The sequence below is a fragment of the Symphalangus syndactylus genome, chromosome 4, assembly GCF_028878055.3.
Source record: "Symphalangus syndactylus isolate Jambi chromosome 4, NHGRI_mSymSyn1-v2.1_pri, whole genome shotgun sequence".
In the NCBI taxonomy this organism is placed as follows: Eukaryota; Metazoa; Chordata; class Mammalia; order Primates; family Hylobatidae; genus Symphalangus; species Symphalangus syndactylus.
In genome coordinates this window covers 98,777,946-98,803,550 of record NC_072426.2, presented here as the reverse complement: position 1 = coordinate 98,803,550, position 25,605 = coordinate 98,777,946, and the positions used below count along the sequence as shown (strand labels likewise).

Below are 25,605 nucleotides of genomic sequence, written 5' to 3'. Positions count from 1 at the left end.
TGGTTTCAAGAGCTCCTCAGGTGATTGTTACGTGCGGCCAGGGAGGCAAACCACAGGTATGAATGGTGTGTCTTCATTAAGTAGCTTTTATGGCACTAGGGCAGTTACACAGATGAACAAACTGGCCCATGCAGTAGAAAAGCTAATTAGGAAAACAGGCAAAATATGACAACGGAGTAGGGTAAATGCTTTTATTTATTCCATAATTCAACAAATATTAGCTAAGCACTTAACAAGCGCCAGTGCTGGAGTGAAGCCATGCTCTCAGTCCTGTGGGCTACCTGCAAAAACCAGGAAAACTTCACAGAGGAGGCAGCAGCCAAGCAGGAATTTGGAAGAGTGCTTAGCCAAAGTCTTTATCAGATAAGGCAGGGAGTGAGGGCATGGCAGCGAGGACAGGGTGTGCTGGGCACAGACAAGTGGCAGGCTCGGGGAAGCTGGAGATGAGATACTGGTGAGGTGCAGATACACATACCTTTAGAGGACTAAGGGGTTTAGGCTTGGTCCAGAACGCATTTAAAAGACGTTAAAGGTTTTAAAGCAGGAATGCACAAATTAGATGTGGGTGCAGAATACTGGTATTTGAGATAACCCCAGCTGTTCATAAAGGCAGCTGTAGCTAGAATTTCCTAACCAGTTTAATGCTTTGACTGATCATCCCCCATCCCCTCTGCCCTTGACTGAAGTAACTAGACATTGTGACCTTGTGAGGTCAGTTTCTAGTCAATGAAGGGAGAGGATTCCATGTGGCAGTTGGAAGGGAGGTGTAGATCAATGTTTTTTAAGTGACTAATTGAATGTAAATAGAATTCACCATGGGCTGGGCCCTGGACAAATACGTTTAGAGTCCTTGCCTGTGCCTCCTTACCCAATTTCCTTTAGAAGGACTTGGTAGTGCCTCTGTGGATGTGGTACCTCTTATCAGGCTGTTTGTCTGACTTGCCTCAGAGCAAGTAAACAAACCCAAAAGATCAAACCATCTGGGTTCCCAGAGGTTCCTGCAGCTCCTCTGCACTTTATTATTCTCGTTCAGAACTCAAGGACAAATAGGTCAGATGACGAAATCAGCCCAGTACTAGGGACTATAATCTTCTGGCTAAGACACTCACAGAAGAAGTAACTTCCTCGGTTGGGGAAGAAGAAGATTTAGCCTAGGCCAGTGGTTCTCAAATTTAGTGACTGTAAGCTTCAAGACTAGTCATGAGCTAAAAATATATTTTTGGGAGACTCGCTTCAGACTTACTGATCAGAATCTCTGGGCTTGGGCCAAGGAACCTGTCTTTCAAACACTCATTCCCAGATCATTCTGATTCCAGTGATCTGTAGATTGCATGGAGCAGTATAACTAGTCAGTGGTTCTGGTCTGTGGTGGTGGTTGGCAGCTGTTTTGGGGTTGCGGGGGACAGGTCAGATAAGCTTCTCCATTCATAATCCTCCAGCCCAGTAGGCTTGCAAAATTTGCACCATGCTTGGTTTTCAATTCAGGCTATTTCTAGGTTAATTTCTTAATTGAGCTATTTAGCTCAGCAGAGGACCTGAGATACCACAGATAAGAGAGCGGTTTAGGAGTAAGCATTAAATATCTCTGGCTGTGTCTCTTATTATCCTTTCCAGTCCCACTTATCTGAAGAGCCAGATTTCTCAAAGGACAAGTAACCCTAGAGGGGAGTATCAATGGGAAAGCTACGGATTCCTTGCCACATTCCTGTTACAGAACTATGCTTGCTAAGAACAGAATCTCAAGAAACATATCAAGATGTTGAATGAAGACATTTCTCTCTTCTGTACTGCTGAGCTCCTGGGGTTACAAGAGCATAAGTTTAGGCAAACATAGCCGATTTCTCTTCACTTCTTGATGCACTGGAGATCCTTGTGGAATAATACATTAGTGATAATGAGTGTTGGGTGCTCACAAATCACCCACAATTCATTGGCTCAAGGCATCTTAAACGTGGACTTTTTGGCTTTTATTGTCTTTAGCTGCTTCTTTTAACGTACTTTAGTTTGAGTGTACAGATTCGGGGTTTTCAAACTTGTTTTTAATTAAGGCATGGTTTATTTTTATTGCTTGAGATAAAATGCAGTCTGAGGGTCACAAATGCAATTTACAAAATAAAGTGCATCTGGGCAGACCATAAGAAAAAAAAAAAAGAACAGAAAGCCTAAATAAAGAGTGGGCCAGGATTCTTAAGTTTATTTAGTAACTTCTTGGAGAATAAAAATCCCAGCACCTGCATTATTAAAAAGCACACCTTATAAGTGTCCTTCTCTTCGAAACACCTAAATGAACTAGACTGAATTATGAACTAATGGTTTGTAAAAATTCACCTTGAGCAAGCTATTGAAGATACTAAATAAACGAGGCTGGGACAGAGTCTGAGGAAACCCAACCTGCTGTTTGTTTTATCAGCAATGTAACTCAAAGGTAGCCAAGCGGAGGCTGGAGTTTTCTCTGTGTTTTGTTTCCCTGGGCTGAGCCTGTGAATGCCAAGATTTAATCTAAAGAGGTTTGTGTTTTAAAAACTAACAACCAAGTAATAAAACACCTATAAAAACTGTTTATAATGGAACCGGTGACAGTTTGTAGTGTAGTATTACAACTCTTCTGCTCCCCCTCGACCTTTCTCTATCCTTTCATCCAACTCTGTGCCCTTTGTCTAAGTTCCTTTCTCACCTTGCTGCCAAGAAGCTCAGGAGGAGAGGGAGCTCACACCCCAAAGCAGCAGACCATCTTTAAAAAATGAAGTGTGTGTTGTGGTCTGCATTTGAAGACAGGGCTGCGGGCTGCGTGTGCTGCTTGTTTTGTCTGAGATAAGGACGAAGATAAGTTGTCCTAACAAAGTACCTATCTAGTTGTACAGTGGTTTCTAATAGGAAGGTGAAGATGCCGCTGCAGTGTCAGTGGCATGAGGCTGCAGGAGTCAACCAGGGCAGGAAGCCTGAGGCCTCCCCTCCCTGGCACCCTGCATCGCCATGCCCAGGCCCAAGATGGCTCTGACTCCAGGGACAGACTTCAGGCAACAGGTGGTTTTCCACCCAGGCCACCATGCCTGAAACTTGGTTCTTTTGCAAAGCCATAGTTCTCCTCCCCCTCTCAAAGAAATGGCGCCTGGGAGGGAAACTTCGTGCTCAAACTCTCTAGGAGCCATTTCTCAGACCACCTTTCCTATTTTCTGAAGTCTCCCTTGCCAGCATCCCATTCACCTCCGGAAAGAACCAGGGGCGCTCTTTTCAGAGTCCAGAGAGCTCTGGGAGGCATATGGGCAGCGTCAGAGTGGCCTCGCCTGGGCGTCCAGAGGAGCCCCCAGTCTCCCTCAAGTGGGCCTCAGGAACTCGGGGGGCCCAGAGGAAGACTGGAAAACCGAACTTCGCCATCAGCCTTCCTTAGAGCGCTGGCTAAAAGAGAGGGGGGGAAGGGCCCCCCCAGCGGTCTTCCCCGCCCCCCTCCCGCCTCAGCCCCTCTACCATTCGCCTGCACCGCCCAAGAAAGCACCCAGAACGCGGCTGAGCTCGCCAGCTCCTCGCAGGCAGGGAGAGGGCATCCTGGGGGGCAGCTTCCCTCTCCAGCCCGCGTCTGACATCCCCACTCCCACCCAAGGATGCCGCCGCCGTGCCCTGTCCGCAGTCGCTGAATGTCACTGCTCCCTCTTCCTCCCGATCAGGGTAGACACAGCTCCCGAGGCGTCCCCCACCCCAAAACTGCCGCGATCGCCCGAGGGCGCAAAGCCTGGGCGAAGGACGAAGTTTGGGGCCCACAGCGACGGGAGGGGGGGCGCGTTGGCGAGGACCGCACCTCAGTCCCAGCCCCAGCGGGCACACTCCCCGCCCCAAACGGCCCAGGCGTCCCCATCCTCCCGCGGACACCAGCGTCCCCGCCCTCCCCCGAGGGCGGCGAGAGGAGCCCCCCGGGGCGGAGGCAGGTACCCCCGGGGCGGAGACTGGAGCGGGCGGGGTCCGGGCTGCGCCCCCGGCCAGGCCGGGCGGGCTGGCGGGCGGCGCGGGGGGAGCGGGGCTGGGCGGCGCTGCCTCGGGCTCTGTGCGCTGCAGCCCGGAGCCGAGGAGGAGGAGGCGGAGGAGGAGAAGGAGGCGGCGGCGGTGGGTCCCGGGCGGGGGGAGCGCGGCGCTGCGGACCCGGGCGGCTGGCAAAGGACGAGGCGGAGGCTGAGGAAGGCAGCGGGGAGACCCAGGCTGCAGCAACAAAGGGCAGCGAGCGATTGGCCGGGCTGCAGGCGAGGTTAGCCGGGGATCGGGGTGGCCGGAGGCAGCGGCGAACGGTGCACGTGCTTGCAGACACGGGCGAGTGTGGAGCCGGGGGGTGCACGCCCGGTGGGTAGGGGCTTGCTCCCCCGCGGCATGGGATGGCGAGGAGGCTGCAGCGACATCGTTCTGCCTGCACCCGGCCTGGGGCTGGCAAGGTAGGGATGTGTTGGGGGGGGAAGGATGCGAGCCAGGGGGCGGGCGAGTAGTCGCCCGGGACGGGACGGGAGAGAGGGTGGAGGAGGGGGCGGGATGGAACGCTCCGGGCGGCGCGCCCGTCCGCACACTCCACCGAAGGAGCTGGAGACTGAGAACCTCGAATTTTAACTTCGCGTGCCCGCCCGCGCGCGCCCGCCCGCGCCCACCCCTAAATCCTGCGGCCGCCGCCAGCGATCAGCTCTCACACAAACTTTAGCTGCGGGCTAGGGGGTTTGGGGTTGAGTGGGGGAGGGGAGAGGGAAAAGGCCTCCTGATTGGCGTCGTCTGCAGCCAATAAGGCCAAGCTCCTCTGCTGCGAGTAGACCCAATCCTTTCCTAGAGGTGGAGGGGGCGGGTAGGTGGAAGTAGAGGTGGCGCGGTATCTAGGAGAGAGAAAAAGGGCTGGACCAATAGGTGCCCGGAAGAGGCGGACCCAGCGATCTGTTGATTGGTACTGGCAGTGGACCCTCCCCCGGGGTGGTGCCGGAGGGGGGAATGATGGGTCGAGGGGTGTGTCTATGTGGAAGCGAGATGACCGGCAGGAACCTGCCCCAATGGGCTGCAGAGTGGTTAGTGAGTGCGTGACGGACAGACCCGTAGGCCAACGGGTGGCCTTAAGTGTCTTTGGTCTCCTCCAATGGAGCAGCGGCGGGGCGGGGCCGCGGCTCGGGTTTAATGAGACTCCATTGGGCTGTAATCAGTGTCATGTCGGATTCATGTCAACGACAACAACAGGGGGACACAAAATGGCGGCGGCTTAGCTCCTACCCCTGGCGGCGGCGGCAGCGGTGGCGGAGGCGACGGCACCTCCTCCAGGCGGCAGCCGCGGCTTCTTTCTCAGGCAGCGGCAGCGCCCCCGGCAGGCGCGGTGGCGGTGGCGCGCAGCCAGGTCTGTCACCCACCCCGCGCGTTCCCAGGGGGAGGAGACTGGGCGGGAGGGGGGAACAGACGGGGGGGATTCAGGGGCTTGCGACGCCCCTCCCACAGGCCTCTGCGCGAGGGTCACCGCGGGGCCGCTCGGGGTCAGGCTGCCCCTGAGCGTGACGGTAGGGGGCGGGGGAAAGGGGTGGAGGGACAGGCCCCGCCCCTCGGCAGGGCCTCTAGGGCAAGGGGCGGGGCTCGAGGGCGGAGGGGGCGGGGCGGGACCGGGTAGGGGCGGGGTTCGGGGAGTCGGAAGGCGGGGGCTGAGAGGGAATTTCTGAGTGGGAGTGAACTGGTAGGAGCGGTGGGAAGGTGGACCGAGGGGTGTGTGAGGGCAGGTGAGAGGATGCCGAAGGCGAGATTGCAGTTGTCTGGGCTCAGAGTAGGTGGATTTGGGTGTGGTGGAGGTGGAGTAGAGTTGAAGCGGTGCAGAGTGTTGGGTTTGGGGAGGCATTGAGGCGCATGTGAGGAGCAGGTACGATTGCAGTGACGGGAAAGAGGTATCTGGGTGGATCGGCATGTTGGAATAAGAAGGAGGTTTGCTAGCTTTGGGGTATGAAGTATTTTTAAAAACGTGGAAGGATGGATGGTTGTGTTTGGGAGAGTTTCTGAAAGATGATGCTAAGACAGCAGAGCAAACTTAAATTTGAAGGGAGGGGAGAGAAGCTGTTTAGAACTTGCAAAATAAATCTGTGGCAGAAAATCTGGGGTCAAGGGATTGGTAGGGGTGGGACAAGGCGGCAACTGTGAAGAAAGTGAGTGGAGCTGTACAGTAATTTTGAGTGAATGTGATTTGGTGGACTGTGCCAGGGGTGAGGATGGGGCAAAGAAAGGTGTTAGTTTGGGAGACAAGTTGTTTGATAGGCTGTATTTATTTATTATTTTTTATAAAAATGAGAAAAGGGTCTCACTATGTTGCCCAGGCTGGTCTCGAACTCCTGGCCTCAAGTGATCTGCCCACCTCTGCCTACCTGAGTGATGGGATTACAGACGTGAGCTATGGTGACCCGTGATAGGCTGGATTCATTATGTTAAACTTGGTCTGGAGTCTTCAAGGGAGTGTCGGGCAGCAGGGTATCCCAGGAAGAGACATGCACCATACCTTGGGATAGGACATTTTGCATAGCTTTGAATTTGCTAGTACTTTGCTATGGGCAGAGTACAGGGAGTGGTAGATGACCAGGCAAAGGCAGAGGAGGGGTTAGATTACAAATGGTGTCTTATGCCCCATGAAGGAGTTGAAGCCCTGTAATGGGTAGAAGGTGTTGGGACGTCTTAAAGAGAGTATTAGACAGAAGTTGTGAAGGAGTAGTGATAAAGAATTACAGATGTAGGAAATAGGAAATGAAGACCAATGAACCAAGTATGTTTGGGGTTGGAGGTACCAAGGAAATTCAGGGTAGAGCATATGAAGACCCCTCCTATATGGACAGAAGGTGGAAGTAGCAAATGGGAATTAGTTGTGTTCGAACAGTCTTAGTTCTATGGGGCCCCAAGAAGGTTTTTTTTGTGTTTTTTTTTTAAGTGCATTCTTCCTGTCTTACTTGTATACCCTAGATTTTTTGGCATAGCCTTGAAATAAAACACTCTATTTTTTTCTTATTCATAAGTTAATTTTTTTTTTTTTTTTTTTTGAGTTGGAGTCTCAGTCTGTTGCCCAGGCTGGAGTGCAGTGGCGCCATCTCGGCTCACTGCAAGCTCTGCCTCCTGGGTTCATGCCATTCTCCTGCCTCAGCCTCCAGAGTAGCTGGGACTACAGGCACCCGCCACCACGCCCGGCTAATTTTTTGTATATCTAGTAGAAACGGGGTTTCACCGTGTTAGCCAGGATGGTCTCGAACTCCTGACCTTGTGATCCACCCGCCTCGGCCTCGGCCTCCCAAAGTGCTGGGATTACAGGCGTGAGCCACCGCGCCCAGGCATTCATAAGTTCTTTACACATTTATCAAAATGAATTTGGACAGTATTTTATGTTTTTAAGAAGGAAAGGAAAATGCACATGTTTCTTCTTTTCCGAGAACTTCTACTGAGAGTTAAAGGTTGGGAAGGTGAAGTGATGGTTTAAAAAAAAAAAAGAAAAGAAAAGATAGAGACAGAGGAATATTTTAACATTAAAGGAGGAATTTAGGGAATGGCTGATGGTCATGACACGGTCGGCAGAGGAAGTTTTGCTTACCAGCCACACTTAGGCTTCTGAGTAGATTGGATATTATGTCATTGCTATTATAGCATGTGTTTATTTCACACACTGCTTTTGAAGATCGGGTGGAAACTGTCAGATGTGAGGCATAGCATGAATGAAAGGTAAATAGCGTGAGTATTAGAAAGTAGATGAGGAAGTTTAATAATTTTAATGTGCTTCAGAAGCTCTCATGGACTTTCACATATCAATTAATAAAAGACGTAACTAAGTGATCTGGCTTTCAGTCTCCTAGTTCTCTACAGTGTACCCTCAGTTTTCCATGTGCTTACACATGCCTACATTTGTATTGAGAGAAAAGGAAACAGTTTTTTTTTTTGTTGTTGAGACAGTCTTGCTCTGTTGTCCAGGCTGGAGTGCAGGGGCACGATCTCGGCTTACTGCAACCTCCACTTCCTGGGTTCAGGCGATTCTCCTGCCTCAGCTTCCCAGGTAGCTAGGATTACAGACATGTGCCCACCTAATTTTTTATTTTTAGTAGAGGTGGGGTTTCGCCATGCAGGCCAGGCTGGTCTCAAACTCCTGACCTCAGGTGATCCACCCACCTCAGCCTCCCAGAGTGCTAGGATTAAATAAATAGTTTTATGTGGCCGAGTGTGGTGGCTCACGCCTGTAATCCCAGCACTTCGGGAGGCCGAGGTGGATGGATCGTGAGGTCAAGAAATAAGACCATCCTGGCCAACACGGTGAAACCCTGTCTCTACTAAAAATACAAAAAATTAGCTGAGCGTGGTGGCGGGCGCCTGTAGTCCCAGCTGCTCGGGAGGTTGAGGCAGGCGAATCACTTGAACTTGGGAGGCAGAGGTTGCAGTGAGCCGAGATTGCACCACTGCACTCCAGCCTGGTGACAGAGCGAGACTCTGTCTCAAAAAAAAAAAAAAAAAAAGAAAGAAATATTTTATGTAAGTAGGGATGTGTGAGCTGTAGTGGTCAGTCTTTGTTGCAGAATGGTAAATGATGCATGGATGGGAGAAGTGGGGTGATGGAATATTTCTTGCCTGTAATGCCTTAATTTGCATTTCCAAAGCACCTTTAAGCACCTTTTTATGGGACTCCCATGATCTTCTGATACTTGTCTTCTCGCACACCCCAGAAAGGGAATACACCAATTTTCGTATCATCCATTCCATTGTTGCCGAATATTTGAGTTGTTTCAAGTTTGGGGCAATTGTGAACAAAGCTGCTAGGAGCATTCCTATACCTGTCATCTGGTGCCCATGTGCACAAGTTTCTCTAAGGTATACACCTAGGAATAAAATTGCCGGTTTATAGCTAGGGTGACCATTTGTCCTGGTTTTTGCTTATTTTCCCAGTGTAACTGTAACACTTTTAGTTTTCAAAAGTATCTAGGTTTAGATGATGAATTGTATGGTCACCTAGTCATAAGGTATGCTTGTCTTCATCTTTACTAAGTACCAAACTCTCCTAAAGTATTGTACCAGGTTACACTCCCTCCAGCAGTATATGAATTCCCTTGCTTCTCACCCTCTCCAATCTCAGCCTTTTTAGCTTTTACAATTTTAGCCAATATGGTAAATTTTGCACTTACCTGATTAGTAATCAGATTGCACAGCTCTTCATATATACGTATTTTTTTTTTTTTTTTTGAGACGGAGTTTCGCTTTTGTCGCCCAGGCTGGAGTGCAGTGGCGTGATCTTGGCTCACTGCAACCTCTGCTTCCTGGGTTCAAGCGATTCTCCTGCCTCAGCCTCCCGAGCAGCTGGGATTACAGGTGCCTGCTACTACAACCGGCTGATTTTTTGTATTTTTAGTAGAGATGGGGTTTTGCCATGTTGGACAGGCTGGTTTCGAACTCCTGATCTCAGTTGATCTGCCTGTCTTGGCCTCCCAAAGTGCTGGGATTACAAGTGTGAGCCTCTGCGCCCGGCCAGCTCTTCGTATGCTTTTTTAGCCATTTAGATAGCCTCATTTATAAAGTTCTGTTCAAGTCTTTTCCACTCTGCTTTTAGAAGTTGGGCCTTGTATCTTTATTGCTATTTAGAAGTTCTTTATTTACTGTGAATACAAGTCCTTTGTCATGTGTGTATGTTGCAAATACTGTGGCTTGCCTTTTCACTCTCTTTATGGTGTCTTTTAATGAACAGAAGTTCTTAATATTAATGGAGACAAATTTATTGGTCTTTATGGTTAGTGCCTTTTGTGTCTTGTTTTAAGACTTTTCCTACCCTGAGGTCAAGAAGATATTCTCCTATGCAGTACTATCTTTTAAAAGCTTTGTTGACCTTAAACAATGTATAACTATGAGTAAAATACACTCTTCTTGACCCCAGCGTCACCATTACAATCTATTTTTGCTTTCCTTCACTTTCTTCTATTCTCTGTCTTGAATTTTTACTTCTCTGTGGCTATAACTAAGAGCCAGGTGCCGACTTCTCCTGTCTCTTAGGAGAAAATGGTCATATAGACAGAAGTTCAGCCAGATTAGATTTTACAGGTCTCCAGCTGACTGTATTGCCCTTTTTCCTTTTATGAGCTAGCATTTTATTGTGTTCCTGCTATGTGTCTGCCATCATCCTTGCTGCTTTCATATTTGTTATCTCAGTGATTCCTCTTAACGGTTCTGTAAAACCGAGAAGTATTCTCATTTTTACAGAAGAGAAAACAGAGACTTAGATTGATTTAGTAACATGTCCAATATCCCCTAGCCTAGGTAGCTAGCAGAATGGGGACTGGATCCCTGACTGATACTTCCCATCACAGCACACCTACTTGTTGATTAAAATGTCAGAAACCTGTTTTTTGATAATATCCAAAACCAAAAAGAATAACTTTCTTACTCTTGATGTAACATGTCTTAACTAAAGCACACAAAGCTAACTGTTGTGAAACTGGATAAAATACCTCTCTGTATATAGCCAGTGGACCTTAAGCGGTCCATGGGTGGATGACAGAATGTCTGTTAACCCTTGAAAATGTATACCAGTGTATATGGGTACATGTGCTTATTTTTTAGAGTAGAGCTATAATATTTATGAAACTCTCAAGGGATCCTGAATTTTTCAGGGTATCTGGATATCTGGTCTGAAGACATCTGTAATACAGTTAACAAAGAATCCTGTAATAATCTATTTTTCAAAAGAATCATAAAAAAGTTAAGATGTCAGATTTTTCTCAGCCAGGTGCAGTGGCTCATGCCTGTAATCCCACTACTTTGGGAGGCTACAGTGAAAGGATCCCTTGAGCCCTGGAGTTCAAGACATGCCTGGGCAACATAGTGAGGCCCCCGCCTTTATTTTTATTTATTTATTTAGATTTTTTGGCATCTTTATTTTATCTTATTTATTTTGTTGAGATACAGTTTTGCTCTCGTTGCCCAGGCTGGAGTGCAATGGTGTAATCTTGGCTCACTGCCACCTCCGCCTCCTGGGTTCAAGTGATTCTCCTGCCTCAACCTCCCAAAGAGCTGGGATTACAGGCATGCGCCACCATGCCTGCTAATTTTTTGTATTTAGTAGAGATGGGGTTTTACCATGTTGGCCAGGCTGGTCTCAAACTCCTGACCTCAGGTGATCCACCTGCCTTGGCCTGCCAAAGTGCTGGGATTATAGGCATAAGCCACCGAGCCTGGCCTTGTATCTCTATTTTAAAAAGTTTTTTAAAAACCACATTTTTTGGCCGGGCGCGATGGCTCATGCCTGTAATCCCAGCACTTTGGGAGGCTCAGGCGGCTGGATCACGAGGTCAGGAGTTCGAGACCAGCCTGGCCAACATGATAAAACTCTGTCTCTACTAAAAATAAAACAAACAAACAAACAAACAATGGCATGGTGGCATGTGCCTGTAATCCCAGCTACTCAGAAGGCTGGGGCAGGACAATCGTTTGAACCCAGGAGGTGGAGGTTGCAGTGAGCTGAGATCGCGCCATTGCACTCCAGCCTGGGCAACAGGGTGAGACTCTGTCTCAAAAAAAATAAAAATAAAAAATCACATTTTTTTCCTTAATACATTATTCTCAGTCTTTGTCATCAAAAACCAACTAAAGCTAATTTGTAATTAGGGAGAAATCTAGGATGAATAGGAATTTTTAAATGCCAAAAAAGGACACTCTAAATTTAGTTGATTATTTCTTAAGTGAAAGTGCTTAGTTAAAATACATCATTACTAATCAGTGTACCCTGGCTCCAAAGGCCTGATGATTTCAAATGACTTTTCATCTTGTCTCTAAATTCCTCTGTTTTACAAGGGATCACATTTCCTGTGAGGTTCCTAACAGTGTGATTAAATTTTAGAGACTGAAACTATTGAGCACTTAAATGCAGGGATAACTATGCAAACCTAATTCATGGGTTTCACCAGGAGATCTGGGACCTGTCTCTACTAATTTATGATGATGATGTTGAAACTAATCTTTGCTAGGGATTATGGAAGCCATAATAGTTTATTGATGGTTCAGTTATTGTTTGTTGATCACATTTACACAATTATAGTTTAATGACATAACAAGGATATTGTCAACTAGGAGAGCATGACATGAAAAATTAAACTTGCAATTAATATAATATGTATTAGTTGAAATGATAATTTTTATGGTGATTTAGCCTCTTAGAAATCCTTGGAAAACATTATTAGCTTATGAATTGAAAACTCTCTTTGTTAATGAGTAGTGGGAAAGAACTTAGTGTTACTCTAAAAAGATGAGGAATTAAATATTCAGTTCAACTAATGTTTTATTGAGTGCCTGCTCTGGGCTTGCTGCTGAGTTAGGCTCATAAATATAAGTTGAACAAGATTGATGTTTGGAGAGATGAAATACTGGTTGCTTTTGTTTTTTCCTTCAATCACCCTTCTCTCCAGAGTAGATGGATACTATTGCCAGAGTGATTCAAACATTCAACAGGTTTGTGTGTGTATGTGCATGCCCTTCCCTGTGCATTATGGTGTCACCTGCTCCTGCAGTGGCTTCCTATTCATCTGTCACATTCACACACCACAGCTTGGCTTTTTTCACAGCCAACTTTATTTCTGTTTTATTTTTTTTTTGAGATGGATTCTGGCTCTGTTGCCAGGCTGGAGTGCAGTGGCACGATCTCGGCTCACTGCATCCTCCGCCTCCGGGGTTCAAGCAATTCCCCTGCCTCAGCCTCCCGAGTAGCTGGGACCACAGGCACACACCACCACGCCTGGCTAATTTTTTGTATTTTAGTAGAGATGGAGTTTCACCATGTTGGCCAGGATGGTCTCAATCTCCTGACCTCGTGATCTGCCCGCCTTGGCCTCCCAAAGTGCTAGGATTACAGGTGTGAGCCACTGCGCCCGGCCTATTTCTGGTTTTTATTTTTAAATTATATTGTCTTTTCTAGAGACAGAGTCTTGCTCAGTTGCCTAGGCTGGAGAGCAGTGGCACAATCATAGCCCACTGTAGCCTCAACCTCCTGGGCGGCTCAAGAGATCCTCTTGCCTCAGTCTCCTAAGTAGCTGGGTCTACAGGGGTACACCACCACACCCACCTAATTTTTTATTTTTGTAGAGGTGGGGTCTTGCTGTGTTGCCTAGGCTTGTCTCAAGCTCCTGGCCTCAAGTAATCCTCCTGCCTTGACTTCCCAAAGTGCTGGGATTAGAGGCATGAGCCATTGTGCCTGGCCCAACTTAGTTTCTTTATCTCTTTTGAGCATGTACCTGTTCTAGTCAGGCACATGGACTTGGTGTCCCTTTTGTTTGACAGCTCATTCTTAGCTTCTGTTATTTCACTTTGATTTCCTTCATTCATTCCCTGATACATTTATTTAGCAAATAGGCATTGAAACCCTCTTATGATCAAGTTGTGGTCTTGCGAAATCTTAGGGTATACAAAGATGAATCAAGCATGAATCCTGTTTTTAAGAATTTTACAGTCTAGTAGGGGCGACAAGGTTAATACACAAGTGAGCATGATACAAAGTGGGAAATGAATGTCAAAACAGTAAAAAAGCTAAAAGCTTCCTGTTAGACAAAGATGTTTGGGCTTTTGAGAAGTTGTTGTTTGCACTGGGCCATGAAGGATTTGAATTTGGGCAGAGGGACGGTGGGGCACTTATCCAGGCTCAGCATTATCTTCCAAGGTCCAGTTTCAGTCCCATCCATCCAAGAGATGTTCATCCATCTTTCACATGGTTTCAGCAAGGTAGTATAGTCACAGTTGTTTCCAGACTTCTTCCTTCTGTAATCAGAGGAACACTTTCTTTAAAGCGAATGTTATGGGGAAGACCAATATACGTAAAACAGTTAAAGTGGAGCTGCACTGTTGGGTTCAAGGTGCTGCGATGGCCCAAAGTTTAACCCACAAGGGGTACCTGAAAATACCCAAAGTAACCCCTTGTCACAAGAGATCCAAAGAGCCTAGTTTGAAAACCTCTGGAGAGACAGAAAGAGTTTGGGCTTTGGCATCTGAATTAAAATCCTTCATGACTTAATGGCTCTGAGATCTTGGTTAAGTCAAGCCTGTTTTCCGTTTGTAAAAACAACAATGCTACCTTACAGGGTTGTTTTAAGGTTTACTGATAATCTATGTAAAGTACCTGGACCACAGTAGGTGTCAGGAAATGGTTGGTATTATTATTATTATAGTTTAGTGCTTTGTTATTTCTTTTTTTTTAAACAATTTATTGAGGTGAAACTCACATAACATAAAATGAAAAAACCATTAAAAAGTGAACAAATCAGTGGCATTTAGTACATTCAGTGTTGTGTCGCCACGGCCACTATCAAGTTCCAAAACATTTCTATTGATCCCAAATAAAACCCCTTACCCATTAAGCAGCTTCTCTAGATATGTCCCTGAGACTCCACCAATCTATGTTTTGTCTATGCATTTATCTATTCTGGATGTCTCATATGAATGAAATTATATGATGTGTGGCCTTTTGTGTCTGGCTTCTTTCACAGCATAACGTGTTTGGGGTCCATCCACGTTGTAGTAGCATATATCGAAACTTCATTGCTTTTTATGGTTGTATAGTATTCTAGTGTATGGATATACCACATTTTGTTTATCTGTTCATCTGTTGATGGACATTTGGGCTGTTTACACCTTTTGGCTATTGTGAATAGTTTTGTTATGAACATGAGTGTATGTGTACTTGTTTGAGTATCTGTTCTTAGTTCTTTTGAGTCTATACCTAGAAATAGAATTACAGAACCATATGGTAATTCTGTGTTTAACTTTTTGAGTAACTGCCAAACAGTGCTTTGTTATTTCTTAATTGCTTCTTATATGTTCTGTCTCTAGCTTTGCTTTGTATTCCCCATAGTACCTACCACAGGGCTGCATGCAGGGAGCATCAGCTCGCTAAATATTTGTTGGTTTTTCTTTGATTAGTATTTATAACCTCACCTCCCAGTTCACATGTTTTGGGCCTGAAGCATTGATTTCAGAGGAAATAGATGAATCCAGGATTTGAAAGATAACAAATATCACCATATGGATGGCGTTTGATGTTGTCAGACAACAGATATTTGTTAACCAAGGACACTATTTTGAGCAACTCTGCCAATAACCTGAGCTGTATGCTGATAGAAGAAAAATAAGTCAAGGTCCCTTCCCCTAAACAGTTCTGTTCTGTTTCGGAAGATACTGCTTAGATTTGTGGATGCTCACTCAGTTACACAATGGGCTTTGAAAAAATCCAGGTTTTCCGACAGTGATCCCTTTGGGGAAAAAAAAAGAAAGAAAAAGCCAGGAGCTTATGAAAGTAAAAGAGTTAAAAATAACTGTTAGCAAGTAAAACTCAGGATGACAAAAGTGTAAACTCTGTTATTAATCTTTGTTTTTTTCTACCACTGTTTTTTGGCTCATCCATAATCTCATGACTCGAGTGTTATGACATTGATTTTGAAACAACACACACAGCTTTAGTAAAAGCTTAGAGGAGGCCTCGCATAATACTTATGATCCAGGATATTTTGACTCTTCTTATGCTGACATGAATATTTCTGAATAGTGTTGATGTTTATGTAATACCAGTGAAGCTAAAAGCTCAGTGCTGGACTAAGCATTTCTCTAGATATGTTTAGAATATTTATAATGAATGATGTAAATAGTGTTATATTATAAGACTGTATGATACAACCATATAATTTACTGATATTTTGTAGTTAAAAATAAAATGATTCACAACCTTAGAAAATAGAATAATTTAATTTGATGTAGCATAAATCCCCAGAATTAATTTAGGATGATTTGCTACCTTTTTGATAGCCTTTTAATCTAACTTTCAAGTTTTTATAGAAAAAAATGAAAAGAGAATAATGATTTTAGGGTTTTCGCTTGTGATAGAATGTCCTATCTACATGTGAAACAAATCCCTGTGCTCTGAAAAAGAGAAATGGTGTGGATAATTCCAAATCAGGAAAAAAAAAATCATTCCTATTTGGCTTTTGAATGAATTATGTGATTTTTTTCCTGTGGATTTGTCTTTCCAGTTAGATACTGCTTAGGCTAAAATGAAATTGGTTTTCAATCTATTCTCTTGCTTATACGAATTTACAGTGGGGCCAGTGGGATGTTGGAAACAAATCAGCCTAAGATTAAAAAATTTGCAGTGGATAATATACAAAGTGGATAATATACATGTGTTTAGTTGAGAATTGGCTACAGATAAGAGACTTCTGATTTTGTTCCTCTCCTAGCTGTGTATTTTTTTTTTTTTAAACACTGATTCTGCTTGTAGCAAAGAGCTACTGAGTTACATCTGCTTCTGCCTAATTAACTCTGTTGGTTGGTGTCAGATGAGAGCTAATTTTGAGATTAAATTGAGGAGTGGGATGTGTGTCGTGGCTGGGGGTGGGGAGAAGGAGGATCCAAGGTTCCTTGATTGTTTTACATAAGATCAAAATGCAATTATTCACAATTGTTCTTTTAAATTTATTTTTTACTTTTCAAGTAAAAATAATCACTGCTGTCCTAAAATGTGACTTGTGTCAATACATATTTACTATTATGTAAACTGGTACGTTTTTCTTGTAGGTGAGCTTATTGGTCATATCTGGGTAGTCCATTCAGTACCTAGGTGCCTGGTGGCCTTTGGGACAAACAGCGAATGCTGCCCAGGAACGTGAATGCTGACCTTAAAACAACTTTTGACTATCTTTTTTTTCCGATAAATGTTATATCTGTTTGGCTATTTGAGTAGTAGTGGGTTTTTGTTTTTGTTTTTGTTTTTCCATGATGAGATTTTTTCTTAGGAATCTATCACAAACCTGATTTTTAAAATTTGAACAGGTCTGGGCTTACGGATGAAATTTACTTCTTTAGGCACTTGGCTGGGTCCTTGGGGCTTCATTTTCTGTCTCAAGTTCCATATTTATAAGAATCCTTCAGTGGTCTGAAAGAATTATTATATCACCAAATGTAGTATAATAACTCATTGGAGATTTTTGTCTTGAATGCTTGTGGAGATACATGGATGGTTGCTGAATTTAAGGATGTCCTTATGTCCAAATGAACATTTCCTTTTTTCTTTTGGCAGATTTGCCTGAAGACCTGGATAATCTCCATTTTTGTCATGGACTGTTAAAACGTTTGAAGTTCCAATTCTGGTACTTTCCCTTATTTTATTACATTTTTAAGGTATAAAATGACAGTCTTATTGAAATGTGTTGGTAATGGATATAAACAATTATTTTATGGACATAAATGATTGTGGGTAAAGATTTGTGGGCTGGGTGCAGTTGCTCACGCCTGTAATCCCAACACTTTGGGAGGCCGAGGTGGGTGGATCACGAGATCAGGAGTTTGAGTCCAGCCTGGCCAACATGGCAAAACCCCGTCTCTACTAAAAATTCAAAAATTAGCTGGGCGTGGTGGTGGGCGCCTGTAATCCCAGCTACTTGGGAGGCTGAGGCGGGAGAATTGCTTGAACCTGGGAGGTGGAGATTGCAGTGAGCCGAGATCATGCCATTGCACTCCAGCCTGGGCAACAAGAGCAAGACTCTGTCTCAAAAAAAAAAAGAAAAAAAAAAAAAGATTGTGGGAAAAGCTTGTCATGAAGGTATATTTTGGGTATCTATTTGTTATGAAACACATTTTGTTTTTGTTTTTGTTTTTTTTTTTGAGATGGAGTTTCACTCTTTTTGCCGAGGCTGGAGTGCAATGGTGTAATCTTGATTCACTGCAACCTCTGTCTCCTGGGTTCAAGCGATTCTCCTGCCTTAGCCTCCTGAGTAGCTGGGATTATAGGCGCGTGCCACCATGCTTCGCTAATTTTTTGTATTTTTAGTGGAGACGGGGTTTCACCATGTTGGCCAGGCTGGTCTTGAACTCCTGACCTTGGGTGATCCACCTGCCTTGGCCTCCCAAAGTGCTGGGATTACAGGTGTGAGCCACTATGCCTGGCTACGCATTTTGTTTTAATGTACGTTCATTTGCCTGTGTAACCAAATCAGCTAAAAGCAACTTGGCAATATTGGGCACTTTTCCTGTGACCTCTTCTACTTTCTGCAGTTGTATTTTGTGCAGTCAAATTAAATTAGTTGTGATTCATCCTGAATAAATGATGAAAGATTAAATAATTACTTGGATACAGTGAAATATCTTCTAATGAAATTTTGCCTGAAACCATTTTACTTTGGAAAGATCAATTTCCTGTTCTAAACTTACTGACAGAGAATGATTCTGTGTTCTATCCTGAAAGTGGTTGCACTGTGAAAGCCAGTGATTTCATTCCTAAACACACTGTGTTCCAAGTCTAACATTTTTGTCAAGGGTTTATATAATGAAACAAAAGTGAGTACTTATTAGATTTGTAGATGACATAGATGACAGAATCCAGATTCAAAACAATCTTTAGCAGGTTGGAAGATAGGCTTAAATCAACGAGATGAAATTGAACTGTAATAAACGTTAAATCGCAGCATTTCAATTTGCAGAAGGAAAGGCGTGGAAAGACTCAACTTGACAGCACTTTTTGAAAAAAGATCTGGGATTTTTAGTTGGACTGCATGCTCACCATGGCCACTTGCGTGGCAGGGGTATTGAGGAAGTTCCTGTAATTTGGGTTACATTTATAATTGGATAATGCCTGAACTGTCATATTTTAAGATGGCCAATAGCCAAACTAGTGAGCAACCAAGAGAAGGTGGTGCTTTGAAACAATGTGATATGTGGAAGGGTTAAGGAACTGGGATATGAGTGGTCTAAGTTATGGCTGGAGGTAGCATGGGGTTTTGTTGTAGTGGTTTTCAAAAGGTACTTGTTTTTGGACATTTTAAGGCCTCTCATATTGAAGAAATACTAAGAATTGTCTTGGGATCCTTCCAGGGAATAGGACTAGTGGGTCAAAGTTATGGGGTGGCAGATTTTTGCTTCTCTGAGCAAGAAATTTAGTTAGAGCTGTGCAACAGTGGGGTGAGCTACCTCAAAAAGTGACAAATTATCAATCATTGGAAGTATTTTAAAAATGTAAAGACTCATTGCCCATCTATTTGGGATATTGGGCAGGGATCTTTTATTGGATAACTAGAGGTTAGACTGGATGACCTTCAGCCCCAAGTTCCTGAATCTGAGGGGAAAATGAGTAGAGTGAATTTACAGCTTACTGATCACAGGGACAATCTTGTTTAAACTGCCTCCTTTAAGGTGGCATTTTGGGTTGGCATTTAAAACTGTACTGTTTGAAAAAGTATAGTTCAATGACCCAACTGTTTTTCAGCAACATTCCAGGATCTCTGAGAGCAAATACTATATTCTTCAGTATGTCTGGCCAAAGTTTTTAAGGAAAGATATTATTTTCTCCTCTTAGGTATAGTCTGTCTAAATAAATAATCACAGATAACTTTAATTTTGTATTTTATTAGAAAAATTTCAAAGTATGTAGACATTGCATTTGATGAAAGTGATAACTATATATTGAATATTAGATAATGTGTTCATTTAATCCTCTCAATAGTCTGTAAGGGATATAACAGTATTGCCTACGAGTAAAGTGGTGGAAGCTTAAGTTACCCAGGGTTCCTCCACTGGACATTGTGGTAGAGCTGGGATTCAGACCCATGTTGGTCTCTTTGCAGAGGCAAAACTAGCTAGAGCAGGCAGTTGTGGCTCAGGTGAGAACAGTGATGGACTTAGTTGGGTTTCAGAATTGGCTGGGCACGGTGGCTTACACCTGTAATCCTAGCACTTTTGAGAGGACGAGGTGGGCTGAGGTCAGGAGTTTGAGACCAGCCTGGCCAAAATGGCAAAACTCCGTCTTTACTAAAAATACAAAAATTAGCTGGGTGTGTTGGCACATTCCTGTAATTCCAGCCACTCGGGAAGCTGTGCAGGAGAATCGCTTGAACCAAGAAGGCAGAGATTACAGTGAGCTGAGATTGCACTACTGCACTCCAGCCTGGGTGACAGAGCGAGACTCTGTCTCAAAAAAAAAAAAAAAGAAATTAATGATGTCCGACCCTTAAATCTGTTATTGACTCTTCCCTTGGGTGAATTCCATCTTCTCCCGAGCCTCAGTTTACCCACAAAGTTGTTCTGCAGTTTAAGTGACAGGTTATATATGACACACTCTGTACAGTTTAAACTATAAAAAGAATTAAGAAGTGGATGTTATCATTGGAGAGCAAGATTAGAGCTCAAGTTTGGCCCAATTCCCAGGCCAAGGCTCTTTCTCCTTGTAGGCTCTTTGTAGATGTACTCAATACCAGATTGGAGATCTAGGGTGGTTTTTATATATACCAGGCATCTCTCAGAACAAATACCACTGTCCACCTGGAAATCAGATTTGTATATACCTTCTTTGTACTGAGCTGTTTAATGAGCTAACTGGATATTAAGATAACTGGAATGCTCTACTACTTAAAGGTGAAGGGTTATGTTACTATATTATTTTCAATTTTCCAACTTGTGGGTTAGAGGGTATCATAGACCTCTGTTAAAGGGATGGGGATGTGATTCCGTAGGCCCCCAAAGTGCTGAGATTAGAGGCGTGAGCCACCATGCCCAGCTAGACTTCTTATTTTAATGGTGATAATCTATGCATTTTTTTTTTTGAGATGGAGTTTTGCTCTTTTTGTCCAGGCTGGAGTGCAGTGGCACAATCTTGGCTCACTGCAACCTCTGCCTCCCGGGTTCAAGTGATTCTTCTGCCTCAGCCTCCCTAGTAGCTGGGATTACAGGCACATGCCACCATGCCCAGCTAATTTTTGTATTTTTAGTAGAGACGGAGTTTCACCATGTTGGCCGGGCTAGTCTCGAACTCGTGACCTCAGGTGATCCACCTGCTTTGGTCTCGCAAAGTGCTGGGATTACAGGCGTGAGACACCATGCCCGGCCGATAATCTGTGCATTTAAGAAGTTATTTTAATATGTCACCTAAATCCCTCATTTCAATATAAAGTCATTTTTTATTGTCCACTTCTCTGGGTTGTAGGTGAATGTTTATTTTGTCTTATACAGTATCTTTTTAAAATACTCTGATTTCTTGGGCCTTATTTTATTTCTATAGTATTTATAAATATATGGCAGAATTCTCCTTACATTACTGCTACCACTTTAAGTTTTTGGTTGAGTAAGATTTTTCTGTTTCAAAGCTACTGTATTTACTTCCCAAACTAAACACAAAGTAGAGCTAGATAGGAAGAGTTTTTTTTTTTTTTTTTTTTGAGACGGAGTCTTGCTCTGTCGTCCAGGCTGGAGTGCAGTGGCGCAATCTCGGCTCACTGCAAGCTCCGCCTCCTGGGTTCATGCCATTCTCCTGCCTCAGCCTCTCCGAGTAGCTGGGACTACAGGCGCCCGCCACCACGCCCGGCTAATTTTTTGTATTTTTAGTAGAGATGGGGTTTCACCGTGGTCTCGATCTCCTGACCTCGTGATCCGCCCGCCTCGGCCTCCCAAAGTGCTGGGATTACAAGCGTGAGCCACCGCACCCGGCGATAGGAAGATTTTTATGTATGAGACTTGGGAAATACAATACCTAGCTGAAAGCAGGATTATTTACTCTTTTTTTTAAGTTTAAGATTTCTTGAAATAAGTTTAATGTACTTTCATCAGATTTTTTATATCATAGACTTATTCTTTGATGTGTATTTTATGTTTATGGCAGACATATACCTCAAACCACTTTCATATAATTTTGTTAATTTCAATAAAGATAATTAAATGTATAATTTAGATGTGATTATGCCTCATAAATGACTTCATATAGAGAAGTGAAACATTCTAAAAACAATTTCTTCTCAGACTGTGACCCAATTTCTTGTTGAAAAATATAGTCACTGTTTCTGTGTTATGTAATATCTGCCTGTCATTACTTCTGTGGTCATTCTGTGTCTGAAAAAGTCATGCTAAAGAATCTTTTAGTTTATTTGTGTAAGCTTCATTATTAAGAGACTTTCCCCTCTTTTTATCCTTTAAGGTCTTGATTTCCCAGTTAAAGATGTTCTTCACCCGAATGCAGTCTTTCCTGTTGGTAAAATAAGACAACCATCAACATTGCCTGTTTGTCTGCTTTTGAATCTCTTAAGGATGGATGTTTGTAAGATGTTGCTTAATACAGTCTGGAATACTCTATCCATTTGTTGAATTGTAAATGACTTTCAAATGTGCAAGTTCTGTTAAATACAAAGAGAACCTCTATGGGTAACTTTTGTGTTGAAGAAGTCATTTGTCAACCATGGTAAAACTTGCAAACCCACTTTATACAGAGTGGATTCTTGAAGCTATACAGAAAATAAAAAAGCAAAAGCAAAGGCCCTCTGAAGAGAGAATCTGCCATGCGGTCAGTACTTCCCATGGGTTGGATAAGAAGACAGTCTCTGAACAGCTGGAACTCAGTGTTCAGGATGGCTCAGTTCTCAAAGTCACCAACAAAGGCCTTGCCTCCTATAAGGACCCAGACAACCCTGGGCGCTTTTCATCAGTTAAACCAAGCACTTTTCCTAAGTCAACCAAGGGGTCTAGAGGATCATGTAATGATCTCCGCAATGTGGATTGGAATAAACTTTTAAGGAGAGCAATTGAAGGACTTGAGGAGCCAAATGGCTCCTCCCTGAAGAACATAGAGAAGTATCTCAGAAGTCAAAGTGATCTCACAAGCACCACCAACAACCCAGCCTTTCAGCAGCGGCTACGACTGGGGGCCAAGCGCGCTGTGAATAATGGGAGGTTACTGAAAGATGGACCGCAGTACAGGGTCAATTATGGGAGCTTAGATGGCAAAGGGGCACCTCAGTATCCCAGTGCATTCCCATCCTCACTCCCACCTGTCAGCCTTCTACCCCATGAGAAAGACCAGGTAAGCAAAGGAGTAATGTTCGTGCATTCTCACTACTGTCCTTCTGTCTTCTACAGTTTCACTTAAGTTTTATGTGGACAAAAGTTCCGAATAAAGTTTGATAAAATTGAATGTTTTGCCTTACAGCAGGCTTTTGTATTTTAAAATGTATATATTGTATTGCATTGTGTGGAGGACTTCCTCACTGGTTGGCCAAGAATTTAATGGAAGAGTCATGTGGTTTGTTTTTAAGCTCTAATTGCTAATTGGTTGGTGCCTGAAGGGACCAGGAAGGATAATATTGATCTTCCTTCATCCAGGCAGGGTCATATATATTTCAGAAATCTATGAAAGGCCATTGTATATTTTTCTCTTTATTACTGTTTTCAAAGAAGAATCTACAGACTTCTTATTTTACTATTATTTTTTTTTTTTGAGACAGAATCTAGCTCTGTCACCCAGGCTGGAGTGCAGTGGCACAGTCTTGACTCAGTGCAACCTCTGCCTCCCAGGTTTAAGTGATTCTCCTGCCTCAGCCTCCCAAGTAGCTGGGATTACAGGCACCTGCCACCACACCTGGCTAATTTTTGTATTTTTAATAGAGACAGGGTTTCATCATCTTGGCCAGGCTGGTCTCAAGCTCCTGACTTCAAGTGATGCGCCCGCCTTGGCCTCCCAAAGTGTTGGGATTAGAGGCGTGAGCCACCATGCCCAGCTAGACTTCTTATTTTAATGGTGATAATCTATGCTTTTTTTTTTCAAGATGGAGCTTTGCTCTTTTTGTCCAGGCTGGAGTGCAGTGGCACAATCTCGGCTCACTGCAACCTCTGCCTCCCGGGTTCAAGTGATTCTTCTGTCTCAGCCTCTCTAGTAGCTGGGATTACAGGCACATGCCACCATGCCCAGCTAATTTTTGTATTTTTAGTAGAGACAGAGTTTCACCATGTTGGCCGGGCTAGTCTCGAACTCGTGACCTCAGGTGATCCACCTGCTTTGGTCTCGCAAAGTGCTGGGATTACAGGCGTGAGACACCATGCCCGGCCGATAATCTGTGCATTTAAGAAGTTATTTTAATATGTCACCTAAATCCCTCATTTCAATATAAAGTCATTTTTTATTGTCCACTTCTCTGGGTTGTAGGTGAATGTTTATTTTGTCTCATACAGTATCTTTTTAAAATACTCTGATTTCTTGGGCCTTATGTTATTTCTATGGTATTTATAAATATATGGCAGAATTCTCCTTACACTACTGCTACCACTTTAAGTTTTTGGTTGAGTAAGATTTTTCTGTTTCAAAGCTACTGTATTTACTTCCCAAACTAAACACAAAGTAGAGCAGCAGAAAGTTATTTATAGTTCATATCTAGTTTTGGGGTTTATTCTCTGTCTTTTGGGTGAGCAGATATATTGATATCAGTTAATTTTATTAATACATGTTATAAAACATTAATCATTGCTGATAGAAAAGTGGTTTTGGCTGGGCAAGGTGGCTCCTGCCTGTAATCCCAGCACCTTGGGAGGCCAGGGAGGGAGGATCGCTTGAGCCTAGGAGTTCAAGACTAGCCTGGGCAACATAGTGAGACCCCTGTCTCTACAAAAAAATCAAAGAATTAGCCAGGCTTGGTGAAGCACATCTGTAGTCCCAGCTACTTGGGAGGCTGAGGTGGGAGGATCACTTGAGCATGGGAGGTAGAGGATGCAGTGAGCCTTGATTGTACTCCAGCCTGGGCGACAGAGGAAGATCCTGTCCCAAAGATAAAGAAAGAAAGAAAAGGTGGTTTTGGTCAGGCGCGGTGGCTCATGCCTGTAATCCCAGCACTTTGGGAGGCTGAGGTGGGCCAATTGCCTGAATTCGAGACCAGCCTGGCCAACATGGTGAAACCCCATCTCTACTAAATATACAAAAAAATTAAGCAGGCGTGGTGGGGGGCACCTGTAGTCCCAGCTATTTGGGAGGCTGAGGCAGGAGAATCCCTTAAACCCGGGAGGCAGACATTGCAGTGAGCCGAGATCGTGCCACTGCACTCCAGCCTGGGTGACAGAGCGAGACTTTGTCTCAAAAAAAAAAAAAAAAAAAAAAAAACACGAAAGAAAGAAATGGTGGTTTTATTCATGGTTTACTGCAGCCTTGACCTTTTGGGATCAAGTGCTCCTCCCAAGTAACTGGGAATGCAGGTGCACACCACCATGCCCGGCTAATTTTTGTGCTTTTTGTAAAGATGAGGTTTCGCGATGTTGCCCAGGCTGGTCTCGATCTCCTGGGCTCAAGACATCCTTCCGCCTCGTCCTCCCAAGGTGCTGGGGTTATAGGCATGAGCCACTGTGCCCGACCAACATTTATTCGTTAACTATATTTTTATTTTGTTAGTCTTCTGCCACATTTATTTGATCCTTAGGTGGTTGTTGTGTTTGTGTAACCAACCTCTAGTTCTCTGTGACAGAATGTGGGCCTAAAGAAAGAAGTAAAGTTATCAGATTTTCTGCTTAATAACATTTGTTTAAAAGAAAATACAAAAAAGCCACTTAAATCCTTAATTCATATGTCTGACACAGCCAAATTAGGCACCTCTGCTTTTAATTAAATACATATGTATATATATATTTTTGTTTTGTTTTGTTTGTTTTTTTCTTGAGATGGAGTCTTGCTCTGTCACCAGGCTGGAGTGCAGTGGCATGATCTCGGCTCAGTGCAGCCTCCGCCTCCCAGGTTCAAGTGATTCCCTTGCCCTAACTTCCCGAGTAGCTGGGACTACAGGAGCGTGCCACCATGCCTGGCCAATTTTTTGTATTTTAGTAGAGACAGGGTTTCACCATGTTGGCCAGGAT

At 44.0% G+C, this 25,605-nt stretch overlaps 1 protein-coding gene across 32 annotated transcripts in view; it reads left to right on the top strand.

The window, feature by feature from the left end:
• The first annotated feature begins 3,386 nt into the window (after window positions 1–3,386).
• KAT6B (lysine acetyltransferase 6B) overlaps window positions 3,387–25,605 on the top strand; it is a 207,130-nt gene continuing 184,911 nt past the window's right edge. For 4 of the 32 annotated variants that reach the window (XM_055275661.2, XM_055275659.2, XM_055275655.2 and 1 more), the window contains exons 1-3: window positions 4,136–4,234; window positions 17,042–17,111; window positions 21,920–22,798. In XM_055275661.2, the coding sequence (XP_055131636.1) occupies window positions 22,716–22,798 (83 nt within the window). In that variant the 5' untranslated portion in view covers window positions 4,136–4,234; window positions 17,042–17,111; window positions 21,920–22,715. Of the gene's footprint in view, window positions 3,921–4,127; window positions 4,235–4,305; window positions 4,416–4,822; window positions 5,345–5,648; window positions 5,715–5,823; window positions 5,852–17,041; window positions 17,143–21,919; window positions 22,799–25,605 lie in introns of those variants that run through there. The other 28 variants (XM_055275658.2, XM_055275657.2, XM_055275653.2 and 25 more) reach the window with 18 other exon arrangements.